The sequence below is a fragment of the Larus michahellis genome, chromosome 2 (genome assembly GCF_964199755.1).
Source record: "Larus michahellis chromosome 2, bLarMic1.1, whole genome shotgun sequence".
Taxonomy (NCBI): Eukaryota; Metazoa; Chordata; class Aves; order Charadriiformes; family Laridae; genus Larus; species Larus michahellis.
Genome location: NC_133897.1, coordinates 120,371,235 through 120,386,740, shown reverse-complemented (window position 1 = coordinate 120,386,740; position 15,506 = coordinate 120,371,235). Strand labels below are relative to the sequence as shown.

Sequence of the window (15,506 nt, the reverse complement as noted above, 5' to 3'; positions counted from 1 at the left end):
GGGTAACAGTGCTTTTAAGGAGGGCTCCAGTGTTACTACTGTTGTGCTTCAGATTAATTGTAAGTAGGCTATTCGATGAGTTTGGAAAGTAATACATCACAGCCCTTCATATAAGGCCTGACGAGCAGACAGCTGTGCAGGAACAGAGACGGGTGTGTTTAAGTACTGCCTAAAGCTGTACTAGTATTTTGGTTTTGTGTTAAGTGCATTTAATAAGGGAAATGACCAAACATCATGACTAAGTGTCTGTCCAATGTAGTAAATTAGATGCTAGCTCTCCTACATATTATGGTTAACGGATTTCTGATTGTGGTGGAACACAAGGAAGGATTAACCTGTTCAAAGTATACTGTGCAACAGTCCAATGCCAATGACGGAAAGGAGTAATTTTTAAAAAACAAAATAAAGTAAAATTTTAAAAGTATTTGAGCCTGGTTAAGCCCGTGGCTGTACACAAGTGCAGTACAATTATTTTCCCAATACAAGATACTCTTAAAATGTTAGGTATTCAATTAGCAGAACCTTATTGAAACTATCAAATCTTTTAAGATAGTCTTTACATATTGACATTCTGACAAGACAGGCTGAGACAACTGGGGTTGTTCAGCCCGGAGAAGAGAAGGCTCCAGGGAGACCTTATAGCAGCCTTCCAGTACTTATAGGGGGCCTACAGGAAAGATGGGGAGGGACTTTCTATTAGGGAGTGTAGCAATAGGACTGGGGGTAACGGTTTTAAACTGAAAGAGGGGTAGATTTAGATTAGATTTTAGGAAGAAATTCTTTACTGTCAGGGTGGGGAGACGGCTTGCCCAGAGAAGGTTGTGTATGCCCCATCCCTGAAGGTGTTCAAGGCCAGGCTGGATGGGACTTGGAGCAACCTGGTCTAGTGGGAGGTGTCCCTGCCCATGGGCAGGGGGGTTGGAACTAGACGATCTTTAAGGTTTTTTCCGACCCAAACCGTTCTATGATTCTAGATACATTGGAATTTCTTTCCGTGAAGGTGGTTGTAATTGGAAGCATGCCTATTGTATTAGAAATTAATTTACTCACATTTATTCTGGTTTGTTTCTCATTCGGTTTTCTTTAACAGCTTTAGTTTGTAAACAAGCAAACAGTTTAACACTATAACTTGAAATTGTTGAGGTTAAAGATTAAAAATACATAGCCTAAATGCCACTGCGTTTTCCTTGACCTTGATTCCTCTGGCTTCTAAACATAAATCTAAACTTCGGCAACAGTATGGCCTGTTCTCATGGACCGCTGAGTTGTACACCAAATCAGCCTAAGCTCGGTGATGTTCAAACATCAGAATTTAACTTAAACTATATAAATTAATATATATTATTGAGACATAGCAGGAAAAAATATAAATAATATAATCTTTTAGAATTCTTGCCAGTACTGGAGAGATTCCCTTCTGAATGCAGTGGTTTATGAAGCTTGGTCTTCCTTACTTATTTTCATGACAAGTTTATTTTGCAGATGTGGAATCCGTTTGTGACTTATGACCTTGAAACGTGATTGATTTCCAAATCAAATTGCCTATAGTAACCTGAGTTGAAACTTCTCTTGCTTAAGCTGCCTTCTATACATTTTTTTTTTTATTGTTTAGAAAAACAACCTCATCCAGAACAGTCAAAGCCAACTTTCTTGGCTTTTTTCTTTTTTTCTTTTTTAAATCTTGGTATTAAATTTGTACAATTTTCCATGGATGTAATGTCAGAATTAAGATGTGGTTTTGTGTCTTCCCTTTTTGCCATGTAGTTTTAGTTTTAATGTTCGTGGTATGGATGAAACGCCGTGATAAAGAGCGTCAGGCAAAGCAGCTCTTGATTGATCCAGAAGATGATGTGAGGGACAACATTCTGAAATACGATGAAGAAGGTGGTGGAGAAGAAGATCAGGTGAGGAATGGTTAATGGTTTTTACATAGAGATTTGTATTTCACTCTACAATGTATCTGTTTTGTTTCCATTGACACATTATGATAGGTAGCTAATTTTTGTGTTAAATACTGCAGGCAGTAATTAATGTTTTAAAAACCTGAAATATAACATCGCTTTATCATGTTGTTTTTTGCAGTTCCAGAGATACCAATTGCTTGCCTTTTGGATGAGATGTAAAACCAGTATCTTGTCTGCTTACAGTCACAGCATTCTGACTATATTGCAACTAAGGCTGTTACCTTTAAATGAAAATTAACATCCACTCTCATTGCAGTCTGTAAACATTCTTCATTCCTTGTCTGAGATCCTGTTGTACAGAATCACCAGTGCAGAGTGCCTAATATAGTCTATTCCAAATATGACCATTTTAGTGGTGGGTGAATGCTTTTCTAGATGTACAGTAATGTTGGCTATTGACAGATCGGCCACTACTGGGATTTCAGCTTGGAAAGTATTTATGTTTCAAGTAGCTGTCAGGGCACATCTGTGTTTATTCAAATACCATTCCAGGCAGGTGCCATATGCATTTACTCCCACATCACCTCTGGTTGAACTACTGCTGATATGTCAGAGGACTAGGAGTGATGTGTATATATGCTAAGAATAGCTTCTTTTTCCCCTCTGTCTCCGAGTTAGTGAATTTCCAAGCAGTGTGATTACCTTCCTTCAGATGAGGCTTATTAAGTGCTTTATGAACATGACAAAACAGTAGATTTATGCACATTATTAGTGGTAGAAGTAAGTGTAATAATTACAAATGGAGCAGTGCATATAATAGGGTCTAAGAAATTTTCCAGTAAAAAGCCTTGAAAAATTAAGTGTAATTCTTCCACATATCCCCAGTCACAGTGATCTGGCACTTGAGTTACCTGAAAAGTGTCTCCCTTCACTGGCACAGACATTTATATCTTCCCTCTGCTTGTTTGTCTACCTGTCTTTTAAAATACCTCCAGTGATGATGATTCCACCACCTCCCTGGGCAGCCTCTTACAATGCTTGATAACCCTTCCAGTGTAGAATTTTTTCCTAATATCCAGTCTAAACCTCCCCTGGCACAACTTGAGGCCATTTTGTCTTGTCCTATCACTTGTTACCTGGGAGAAGAGACCAACCCCCACCTTGCTACAACGTCCTTTCAGGTAGTTGTAGAGAGCGATAAGATCTCCCCTGAACCTCCTTTTTTCCAGCCTAAACAACCCCAGCTCCTTCAGCTGTTCCTCCTAAGATCTTGTACTGTGCTCCTCTCCAGTCAAAGTGCTGTCTCTGAGAGAGGTATAGTCAGGGTAGTGCGGCAGGAGGTAGCATTGTGTGCATGCCATAGAGATGAGCAGGATGTAAACCATCCGTAAATGTAGCCTTTCACCAGCAGTGAATCACGCAGTGCACACAATGAAAGGAAAAACTGGGGGGAGTAGCAGTAAAGTGGTAAGAAATGTGAAATTAGGATCATTGCCTCTCGCAGTGAGCAGAGGAAGCAGCTAGACACGGAGAGGTTTAAGGGCTTATAGAAAATTGAATGATTTTTAGCCACAAAACCTCTGCTTGCTTTCTAAAGACAAATTTTAAGGCCACAGTTGCAAATTAATTATTTTAGCTGCCAGCCACATAGTTCAGGTACACCGGTCCCATTCCTGATCCATTGAGCAGTAGACCATAGTGTCTGAGGGTCTAAAATGCCTTTATACACTCCAGATGTAAAAAACATTGCAGGAAAAGAAAAGAAAAGCTTGTACAAAGTATAGCAAGCTTTTATAACCACTTCCGTAGCAAGAGTTTTAGACCACTTTAGAGTGGTTTTAGACCACAAGAGTTTTAGGCAAAAAAGGGGGTAGAATCTCCCACAGCTCCAAAGTTAGGAATTTGTTCCTGTCCAGAATGGCTGAATAGCGAGCACAAATTTTTCGCATAGGCACTTAGATTTCTGATTACAGTGGATGATGGAAATAAGTTCTGTCTTGCGTTTCAGGGAGATTATTTTACTTTATTTTGGTTTGACGTTTTGTATAGTCTATTCTCTGCCTGTGCTTAACTGGATGATAATAATTCCTAGGTTCATTTGTTCTTGGTTCCCTCCTTGTCCCCCTCACCTCCTGTGCCTAGGGGAAAGAGGGAGGATTTTACTTGATCAGGTTTTATTTGGTCTTGCACGCATTTTATGTGAGATTTAAGAACTTGGAATGATAAGCTTTTGAAACGTCCCAACAAGTTCCCTACAAGTAGTAATCTCATTTCTGCAAACCGTGGCTTAGCGAAGTACTGCACAAGCAAACCTGTGTGCAGAACATTGTGGGTAAAAGGCATTGGCCATGAAGATCTCTGTGTTTTTATCAAAGTTAAAGCATTAAAGTGTCAAAGTTGAAGTGTTCTAAAAAAGTATGAGACTGCCATCAAAAATCTATTTTCAGAATGAGGCCTCATAGGGTAAAACTGCCACTGTTCTATTAAAATCAAGAAAAAATATTTCACGTCAGCCTTGCATCCACAAGTCATCAGCAAATGACAGAAGAAAGTGCTCAATGTCAATATTAACTTTTCATGGTGCACTTTCCCCCAAACTCTCAGGATTGATTGAACAAGCACCTTCAGTAGAAGGCAGTGCACAAGGTGACCCAGAAACAGAACCATCCAACCCAGGGTGCATCTATTGCAGCAAAAAAAAAAAAGGGAATGCTGAAAGCTTCCTGGAATCTCTGCGAAAACATTTTAAAAGCTTCAGATACTTGCATAATCTGTACCTTTTAAAATTACTTATTTCTGTTTATAGCAAGCAAATTACTTACGCCTTCTTATAATTGCCTGTTTTTCTTGATGAATACTTGAAAAATTACTCTGTGTGGCCTCATATTTTTCTTGTTTATCCCAGATCTTTAGGTGATTTGACTTCGGCTGGTAGGGCTTGAAGATGAGTGATAGAACTTAGGACTCTCTGCATCCTGAACCAAGCTACTTTTAGACTTGTGGGTTTGCTCTTGGAGTAATTTACTTATTCAAGAGGGTTTATTTATTTGGAAGCTGTGCAGTTGGGTTTCTTAGCTGTCATGGCAGACCCAGAAACTCCTAAAGCATGCTTGGCATGTTCCTTTCAAACTCTTTGTTCATGTTATCAGAGTAATGTCTCCCGCAACAAACTTGATGATTTCCAAATTCCAGATAGTTCCTCTGAGTCATAGCAACTGTCAACAACAAGGTGGAATTCCTGCTTGGTTTTCTTTTTTGTTTGTTTGTTTTTCTCCTGTGCTAGCATTTCCAAGGAATTATTATGTGAAGTCTGTCATAAAAGAGCAGTTTATTCCATCGTGAAGGTCTTCTGTTAATCCCATCTGAGGCCATCTTGGCCTGCTTCATTCACTCTGACAGACTGAATGCTTGTAAAATAAATAGACGTTCCTGAATGATTCATAGTCTTCCTCTAGCCTGGCATGATGTACGCGGGGTCGTGTGATCTCCACAGCAGTTGAGAAAAATGCTTTTAATTCCCTAAGCCAGAGATGCTCTTGAGCTGTGGGTCATAACTGAAGTCATCCTGCTCCCTACTGAAGAGTGTTGTCAACACTGGAAATATTCTGGACTTTTTTCACTTAAACTTCTGTTTGTCAGAAATTTGGTCTGAAAAACTGGCTGTGAAAGCTGTACAGCACTCCTGTCATCTCAGGCAGAAACATTTTTTCCTGGTATCCGCAAAGATCACTGTGCTAGCAGAATTTGGGGATAAGGGAGGAAGGAGAGGGGGCAGAGGTATTCCAGATAGAAGGTCTGTGATTATTCTCAGGATTTTCTTCAATATTGTCTAGTTTTAACAGTCTGGCCACCCGGCTTACAGGAGCTGGGCCGTGAGAGGCTTTGAGTCAGCATCATTCCACCACAGAAGTCAGTGAGACTGGTTTGGTTATGGGTTTGGGGAGGGGAAAAGTGTTGTGGGATTATTTAATTTGTTTTGGATTTAGTTTTTTTTTAAATTCCATCTGAATGTTTAACCCAGCAATTGGGGGTGGGGGAATACACACACGACACAACACAACACAAACTACGGTTTGCTATATTCTGAGGTAGATGTGCCTAATTTAGGTACAAATTATGAAGCTGATAGTGACTGTCTTGATTATTAATGGACCGTATGATCTAGAGTTTGTAGCTGTTTAGCAAACGGGAGGTGTGAGATACAAATGACAAATATTCTCCCCTGACGTAATGTGCTCTCAGCTTGTAACAGTACTGTCAATTCTAAGTACCAAAACCTCACGTTGGCTGAGTGTTAAAGCACTTAGCACATGTCTGCAGCATAGGTCACACACATAGCAGATCACAACCCATAAGCATCACTAATTTCATTTTCGTCGCATATCTGAGGCCATTCGTGTGATTTACATCGAGGCAGTGGGTGCTCGACTGGGATACGTGCAGCATATGTCAGCTTGATAACTGTGATACATTTTTTTCCATTTAATTGCTTTTGTATACATCTCATTGCACAAGATGATCCTCTTATCTCCTTTGAGCCCATTTCTATAGTATTTTCTGAATTTCAGTAGTACTTGCCCCCCATGCAGATGGTCCAGTTGAAGCAAGTTGCCCAAGCAAGTGCATGGTATGCTTTGATAGTATTGATCAGCTCTTTTGAACCTGTATTTTAATCTTGCCCTCAAATCTCTTCAGCACAAGTTTCTAATGCAATGATTTTACGATTATTCAAAGTATTATTCTTCGTAAGGATTCTGTTTGTTCTGTCCTACATCAACTTTTCTTACGTGTGTATTCAGACATTAGTCAGTAGCTTGCTTTTTGTCGTGTTTTATTACATTTATATAGAGAAAGAAAAGAGCATTTAATTTAAAGGTAATAATAGCATTACAAATAAAACCATAATGGTTTATTTTTATATGATAGGTTATAAATTCTAAACAGAAACTGCTCCTTCAATGAAAGGGTAGCTTTATTCCAGCATTTGTGTGTCACTGATAAAAACAAATTGAGTAAACCTTTGGATTTTTTGTTTGATTTTTTTTTTCTTACTGTCATAACTTTGTATGCGTGCATCTTAAAATTACATTGGTCTTGTATGCTGGATCTTGTCATAACCTCTGTTGTAAACATGACAACAGACCTTACCTACTCAATGAACTTTATAAATCCATTTGAGTATAGTTTATTTTCGCCACCCTATCTGAGTGTTATTCAGATCACTTACTCTCGCCCTCTAACCTTTATTTTGCATTGCATTAAGTTTGGAACCTATTTTATGTTTAGAATTTTTAATGAGAATGAATGGAATAACTGTTGCTAAGATATCTCTAGCAATATAAAACATTATAATTACAAGGTAGTTATTTTGGGGATTGTGTTTGCTTACTAAGACATTAACTTCATTTTTTTGAATGAGTGACTCATGCAGTGCTCCTGTGGAGGAATTACTGTCATTCCTTGGTGAATCTTTATCTCAACATACGAAAAGTAATGTTTCCATAATTCCATTACAAAATTGTTTTGTGTTTTATTTTATCCTATCTAGAACCTACGCCTGTTATTGTGTTTTATCTGCAGCTGGAGTTTAACTTTCACCTTTTTTATTATTAAAAGAGATAAGCTAGCTTCTTGGTTATCTACTAACTTGTAATGCTCCAGATGCATCTATAATAAAAACAAATGGGAAAAGCAATATGGCAGAAAGTAATAAAAAATGTGAGTGGCAAATAAAGAGCAACTGTTAGTGCAGGCATTTTAACTAGCACCCCACCTGCAGCCTACATCTAGTCAGTCCTCTGTGCTTTGCTTTCTTTGGAGTCCCATTATTTCAGTGGATGTAAGATTTAGGGTGGGTTGGAGCTTTTTGCTTTTTTGTGTGAAAATTTCTCACTAGTTTTTTAGGGTGATGCTTGGTGGGTTTGGGGGTAAAATAGTAAGATATAGCAGGATTGGGTTTCACTTCCTTTTTCTTTGTTTTTAAAAGACCTTGGCAGGTGGGAACATTCAGCTGTGTAAAATGTTTCTTCCCTTGCTCCCCCATCCCATTTCTCTGTTGGAGTAGACAGTAATTGGTTTTGGAACACAAAGGCAAAGCAGGACGTGTATTTTATCCAAAGTTATAGTTTGCTCTGTTCTCTTCAGCCAGCAATAAAACTGGATTTACACTAAGGCATCATCCTGTAAAGGGGATGGGTGCGATGCAAACTTCTGCCAATGTTGTTTTATGTGCACTTAGACCACGGCAGCTGATTTTGTTTAGTGAATGACACTTCCAGCTGTCATTGTCAAATTAAGTGATCTGGTGACTAATTGATTATTTCTTGCATGGGGATAGACTTGAACTTTCATATTTCTTTGCAAAGGCTGCATCCTTTGAAAATGAGAAACAGGTGTAGTGGTTTTTTTGTATTAGTCATATGTCTAGGCCTGTATTCATGCATAGCCAAAGCTTTAGTTCTGTACAAGGTAAAAAAACAAGACGTCCCTAAAAGTGTACAACACAGTCTAATGAATGGCCAGGAAATATACTGAGAGCTCTGAGATAAGCCAGATTCATAAATCATTAATGAATGTATCAGTCCGGTTGCATGTATTAGAATGTATTACTGTTAGAGAAACTTCTTAGTAGTGGAAAGTTCAATTTAGATGTATTATATTCCAATATTCTCAGAGTTCTCCTAGCTGGAAAAAAGTCAGTCCCATCTATGCATAGCAATTTACAGTTTTAGTATGTTGTGGTTTGATCATAGAATGGTTTGGGTTGGAAGGAACCTTAAAGATCATCTAGTTCCAACCCCCCTGCCATGGGCAGGGACACCTTCCTCCGCACCAGGCTGCTCAAAGCTCCATCCAACCTGGCCGTGAGCACTTCCGGGGATGGGAAGGAACTGTTCTGGGCAACCTGTTCCAGTGCCTCACCACCCTGACAGTAAAGAATTTCTTCCTAACATCTGATCTAAATTTCCCCTCTTTCAGTTTGAAACCATTACCCCTCGTCCTATCGTTACGCTCCCTCATAAAGAGTTCTTCCCCATCTTTCTTATAGGCCCCCTTCAGGTACTGGAAGGCCACTACAAAGTCTCCCGGGAGCCTTCTCTTCTCCAGGCTGAAAAAACCCAACGCTCTCAGCCTGTCTTTATAGGAGAGCTGCTCCAGCCCTCTGAGCATCTTCGTGGCCCTTGATTCTGTTGTTTGCAGTTCTGCTGTGTAATGTTCCAGTATGCATTCGTATAAAGCAGGTCCAGTTACTGTAAAAAGTTTTACTTTGTTAAGTTTTTGCCAAGAATTTAAGTAAATCTTTTAAAATGCAAACACAACCAGAACAGCTAATCCAGGGGAAAAAAACCAAAACGTTAACTTTATAAAACTAGAAGCTTCTGAGAAACTCTATTTCCTGGCCTATCCCTTCATTTATTTATTTTTTTTTTTTTAAGGAATGTAGAATCTGGTAACAGTCAAAAAGCAAGGTACTTTTTAAGAAAAATTTCTCTTACTACCGTAACTGATGACTGCTCCATGGGGGTTTATTACTCAAGTGCTGTGAAACGAATAGCTGCCTCGTACAAGAGGAAGTTGTTTAAGGGAAGAGATTTTGAAGGCTGCGTTCTCTCGTTTCTCTGTAAATCAGTGATTACTGGGGAATATAAAATGGCCTTTTCTTCTGTTCTGGACATTTCTTCTATTCAAGTAGAGATACTTGCACTGCGCTTCAGACTGCTGTGTAGATGTTCTTAAAGAAGTGCTTTTGGGGGTTTTGGACCCTCCAGCCTACACATCTGGTAAGGTGGTTAATTTTTAGGGCTTGGCTAGCTGGTTTTGGCATTTAGCACTGTCTCACTAGGATCTCACATTTCAGGAATGTGAGGTGTGAGCTAATACTGGTGTAAGTCTTTGCTTAAAGCTGTCCACAACTAAGTAAATAGATAATAAGATTAATGTTTGGAGCGAGGGGGTTGGTGGGGTTTTGCAGGGGGTTTTTTTGAGCTTGTTTAATTTCACAAGATGCAACTTGTGACAAAATGCCCTTTTAGTATATTGGGATTTTATTTTCTTTCTTAAAAGAAAAAGCAAATCAAAACCAGAACTTTTTCTGCTTCAGTACAGATGTCAGGGTATTTTTGTCTTTTTCAGCAACAGCAAATAGTGATGCCGGAGATGCTAACCAAAGAGAGTTATATTGATAAAGCATTAAGTTTGTCACCTCTTGAACCAGTAGTTATCTAAAAGGTAGCTGTATTGTCTCATCCACTAATATCAGATCCCTTTATGAACAAGGGGAAAGACAGGGGATCATTCAGCTTGCTTCACTTAAATTCCTGTCATAGAATGGGGGGTTTCTGTTTCCCTGTTGACTGTAGACTTGGACAATCAGGCTAGTCTAAATTTCTGGTTTTAAAAGGCGTGGGGGTTGCTAGATGCAAAATGGGAGCAAACTAAAATGTTTTAGTGACCTTCCAACACAGAAAATCTAATACTAAATTCTCCCTTCCATCAACAATCTAACCTTTTCTGGAAGTTTGAGGAGAAAAACTCAAACCCCCTGTTTGGATTTGCTTAAATCCAAACTGAAGGATGGGAAAGAAGTATTTGTTCTGAAATTGCTGGAGTTAGAGCTAAACAGCATAAATAATAAATACCTCTGACAAAAATTGGCAGCCGTATGAATTAGGCGCTCACAGCCTTTGCTCAAGTATGTGTCCAATGGAGGGCCTAATCTTGTGCCTCAGCAGATTGTAATTACGAACAGATTACATGGAAAAAAAAACTGGAGCCACGACACAGCATTGTTGACTTGTGGTCCTGAAATTAAAAGTAAAAATAATGACCCAGCGTGTTGTTCCAAGCTGGGTATCCCAACCTACCCCAGCATGTCTTGTTTTCTCTCTGATGTGCCACAGTTTTCCGTTTACTGTCACTTCTGTACTTAACTATCTTAACAAACTGCTTGAGACTAACCTTACAGTCTCTTCAGGAGCTTTAGGTAATATGTGAAAAGTTTTCCTATTTTTCTATCTGTGAATGCAGCATTGAGTGAAGAGATGGAATTTCAGCAGCGCTAAACAGCTTACACCTTGGCTTTTTAAAACATTTTTCCTTCTTTTACTTTGCAATAATTGAGTAGAGTTGGCTTTAGACAGAATTTTGAAACAGCTGGAGTCATTGCATGATGCTGTGCTTGCACGGCACTGAGCCAGTTTGGGGAGATGGTGGATGACTTTGCCATAACTGACGGATGTACAGTTAGTATTGATTTTAATGATACGAGAGATTTGAGAGTCTGTGGTAATAAGCACAGTGGATCTTCTCTTCCTGTCCGGACACTAATAGACCTGCAAAATAAATTTCCTCTGATAGAAGGTTAGTTGGCAGTGTCATAAATTACTCTAGAAAAGAAAACAAACCCAAAGCGGGAGTCCGTGTAAGGACACATTCTACACTGCAGTTGCCTTGCAGATGGCAATCTGGGCTGTCTTTTTAGCCGTAGAGCCTGGAGATGTCTCAAACTATACATGCACTCAAGAGGATGGCCTTAGAAGTGATGATACTAGACTGACTGACTTGATTTGTACTGCGTTTCTGTATGACCCCTAATCAGAAAGAAGCGAATGCATGTGCCGGTGGGTGGAAAAAAACATATTATCTTTATAAAACTGAAACGAACAGAGAGGCTCGCCTGGTTTTATTACATTATTATTTAACCATACCTGTTTGAATTCCTTCATAATTAAACACTTAGTATAAAAAAAAAAAAATTATTTTTTTTTCATTTTTCTCTGTTGGTGTTTTCCATCTTTATCTTTTGGGTATGAAAAGCACTTTTGTGTGTTTACATATTTATAAATTCTAAAAAGTACATTCTTCTCTGTTTAATAGGATTTTGTGATAGCATGTCTCTGAACTATTTTGATTTATTTTACGTAATAAAAAGAGAAAGGATAAAAAGTTCTGTTCTGTTTACTTTTCTCCTATTCATACCACTTCATGGAGATCACTTATTATTCTGTTTGGTACATGAAGAACCGAAGGGTAGAAGTTACAGCTCTGCCCCAAGGAACTTGTAATCTAATTAAAGCATATGAAACTGCATTCTCAGATCTCAGTGGAGCTGTTCCACCTTTTTTGACTATATATTTGTGTGCAGTCAGCTGAGGACCCGAGTAACAAATTAGACGGTGTAGCGGATTTGATAGTCAGTTGCAATTCTCCCAACAAACTACCTTCACTGCTGTCAACTGACTTCTTCTTCTGTTGAAAAGTCTGGTTTTGGGGTCACAGTAGGTAATACTCTCACAAAGGACCTACATCCCGAGAGGTGACAGCACAAGTAAATGCTTGCATTCCTTCCTTGAGGAGCCAGTGAGGAACCAATGAAAATGCAATTGTCTGCACAGCCAGCTTCCAGCAAGTTGAGATTATAAATAAGATTTTTACCAGAACAACACTGTTGAAAAATAGAGGCTGGTGATAAAGGGAGGTTATTTAGGATGCTCCTCAACTGCTTGGATTATTTGTGGGGCAGGGTATCTGGCATACAGTAGAGTTGGCATCAGCCCCAATCTACTGGTAGTTCGTGAGTGGCTTTACTTTAAGCCTTTAAGCCCACTTCTTTGTTCTGCATTTTTACCAGTGCCTTGTTGCGAAGGCATCCTAGAGCATGACTGCCTTCTGGACATGACAACAGTAAATGACAATGCTGAAGTGCATCGCACTGTGCAAATAGTATTCAGGCATATCTATCTTAAATGCATAAAAATTAATCTAATTAAAATTTTTTATATACATACATACATACTGCTTATTGGAATTCATAGTGCTGTGCGAGCTGCATCAGTCTGCCAGAGTTTGAAACTGCTGCATCAAGTATTTAATGAACAGATCCACAAGTAATCTCTAGAAAGTACTTAGAATTAAGACCAAATCTGAGGAGCTTTGTACTTCTTATGACATTTTTCCCCCTTTGGCTTTCATATTAGAGAAGCCACATGAAATCAGAAAGGAGTCTTAAATTCATTCTTTGAAGGTATTATAAAAATGCTGCAGAGCAGTGCTCTTGCTTTTTTCTCAGACTGAGAATGTCTGGCATTTATTTGCTTAGAAAAATAAGAGTTGGATTTGGCATCTTTGCTCTATGCAGTAAATCATCATTACTAGGCAAAGTGCTTAGTCTCTTAATAGTACTACTCAAATCCTTGCTTCTCAATGGAAAACTTATGAGAAGCTCTACAAATCTGATGGAATAGAATCAAAACTGTAGATTCAGGGAGTATAAATCAAATAACATCCTGTTGGTATGCAAATAACAATGTTATTGACTTAGTAAGCATTACAATCCTGAAAATAGGACTTCTGTTGAAACGATACTTTGCGTTTTCCCTGTTTTCCTCCTCATGTTTCCCCCTGACAGATATTGTTTGACATTCTCCTAACGTAGTGTCCTTGTTTCATATTTTGCAGGATTATGACTTGAGCCAGCTCCAGCAGCCTGACACTGTGGAACCAGATGCCATCAAACCTGTTGGAATCAGACGTCTTGATGAAAGGCCAATCCATGCAGAACCTCAGTATCCAGTCAGATCAGCTGCTCCTCATCCTGGGGACATCGGGGACTTCATTAATGAGGTAAAGAAGAGAAAAGGAGTTTTCTCCTAAGATCTGATAAGCTTTTCTATTTTGTTTATTGTACTCTGCAGGAGGAGCTGTTATGTTTGAACATATAACTTTTTAAAACTTACTTAGACAATTAAAATTGCTATGCTAGATAGAAGTAAATATGTTCTTTTAAAGTGCAGGCAAATTTAATTAACTCATTCAAACAGAAAGGGAAGATTTATCAATTAACTTCTGTACATTTGTATTAATTACATTCATAATATGTTATCAGCTACAACCACAGTATCTCCAAGCAGGATTATTCTATGGGTTCCAAGTAATAAATAGTCTAACAAAATTATAGTTTAGCCTAAATTCATTTATTAATTCACAGTAATTTAATAGTGGAAGAGTTCACTTTCATTTTCCTCACACATTACCCTTTGAGTCCAGATAATAGTGGAAATTCAGTACCTTCAATAAGACCAAAAGAATTCCATCAAATACGATTAGGGAGCAGGGCAGCTAAATTAAATGTTATGTAAGTGTTTTTAATACTTGTCTTGTCGTAGAGCTTTAAAAGTCTTTGCATTATCTTTGATTCTTCAATCTAATAAAGATAAATGTAAGTAAGATTCAGACTATACCAGATTACTCACAGTTCTAAAAGAAATGCTCCTACAAGTATTTGTTTCATTATTTCTGTCACTGGTCAGTCTTAAACCATTGGGTTTGTGGTACTTAAGGTAGTTTCCTGTGCTTGATGACTACAGGAAAACAAATACTAATCCAAAATTTACCACTTTCAATTCTATAGAATAAGCTATATTCTATAGATACATAGTAATAGTCAATTTTTTTTCTCTAATTTTCTCATATCTTCCTTGGCAACTAGAGCTTGACAAGTATTGCGGAACTGTTTTTGCAAACGTGTTTATTCTTGTTTGCTTTAAAGAAAAGTCAGGCTAATAGACTAAAGTCTTTTGTGTTAGCAAGCTGCAGAAAATTGAGTTTGCTCCTTTTAAGGTAAACAGCAATACAATTGTAAAAAAACCTGCAGGGACATGACTAGCAGGAAACATACAAATATTCTCATAAGACATTGTATTTTAAGAGACTCCAGGTTTGGGGAAGAGCTGTATTAGAAAGAGCTGTCTCAACAAAGAGGATTTTTGCATGCCTTGCATTTCTAAATATTACAATTATAATCAGCTTCTGGAAAATAGTGGAGACGTGGGACAATAAAAGGCCCACACTGTTGGCCAGGGCGGCGTGCACACAAAGAACTTCCTTGTGCTTCCTTGTCTTCGTCCAAACAATCAGTTTCCCATCCTGTTCTCACACAGCCATGACCAGATACTACCCGCCTGGCAGGTGGTCAGGAAAAACCCATAATCCTCAATACCCTGTTTTTTCTTGTGCTCAAAGCAGCTATCAAGCTCTTTCACAAAGCCAAGACAAGGAGTAAGTTTGATTCTCCTGGAAAGCCAGAAAGGGGCCAGAGTTTGTCTGGCATCCTACAAATTTTAAATTACTTAGCAAGCTGTGCTTGCAATACTGTTTTACGGTAGGTTATCGCTCTTGAAGATTACAGCATCAATGTGTAGACGTGGAGCTATAGAAACAGTACATGCTGTCATGATTTAGCCCGATATGTTTATGTCACAGCACAGACGAGCATGGAGTCATTTTCTTACGCTGTCTATTGTACAATACCTCCCTCTATGCTTCCCCTTGCCGTGCATCAAAAGAGAAAGCTTCTCCCAGCTATTCTTACACAGTAAAATAATGTCAATAATGTCATTGACTCTAAAGTAAGTTAACTTTGGAAATGCATATGAAATTAAAGAAAACGTGGTAATTTTCTTGTCTGCAAGCTAGCTCAGAATTAATTATATCCTCTGATTGAAAGGAACTATATGAGGGAGTTTATATGTTTCAAGCGCTATATATTTAGCTTCTTTTTTCATAAAGTATTTATTAGGATTTCACAGTAATGTGTCGTTTTAC

General features: G+C 38.4%; 1 protein-coding gene across 1 annotated transcript in view; it reads left to right on the top strand.

The window, feature by feature from the left end:
• CDH2 (cadherin 2) overlaps positions 1-15,506 on the top strand; it is a 119,674-nt gene that overhangs the window by 97,302 nt on the left and 6,866 nt on the right. The window contains exons 14-15 of the mRNA XM_074576893.1: positions 1,765-1,904; positions 13,362-13,526. Of these exons, the coding sequence (XP_074432994.1) occupies positions 1,765-1,904; positions 13,362-13,526 (305 nt within the window). The remainder of the gene's footprint in view (positions 1-1,764; positions 1,905-13,361; positions 13,527-15,506) is intronic.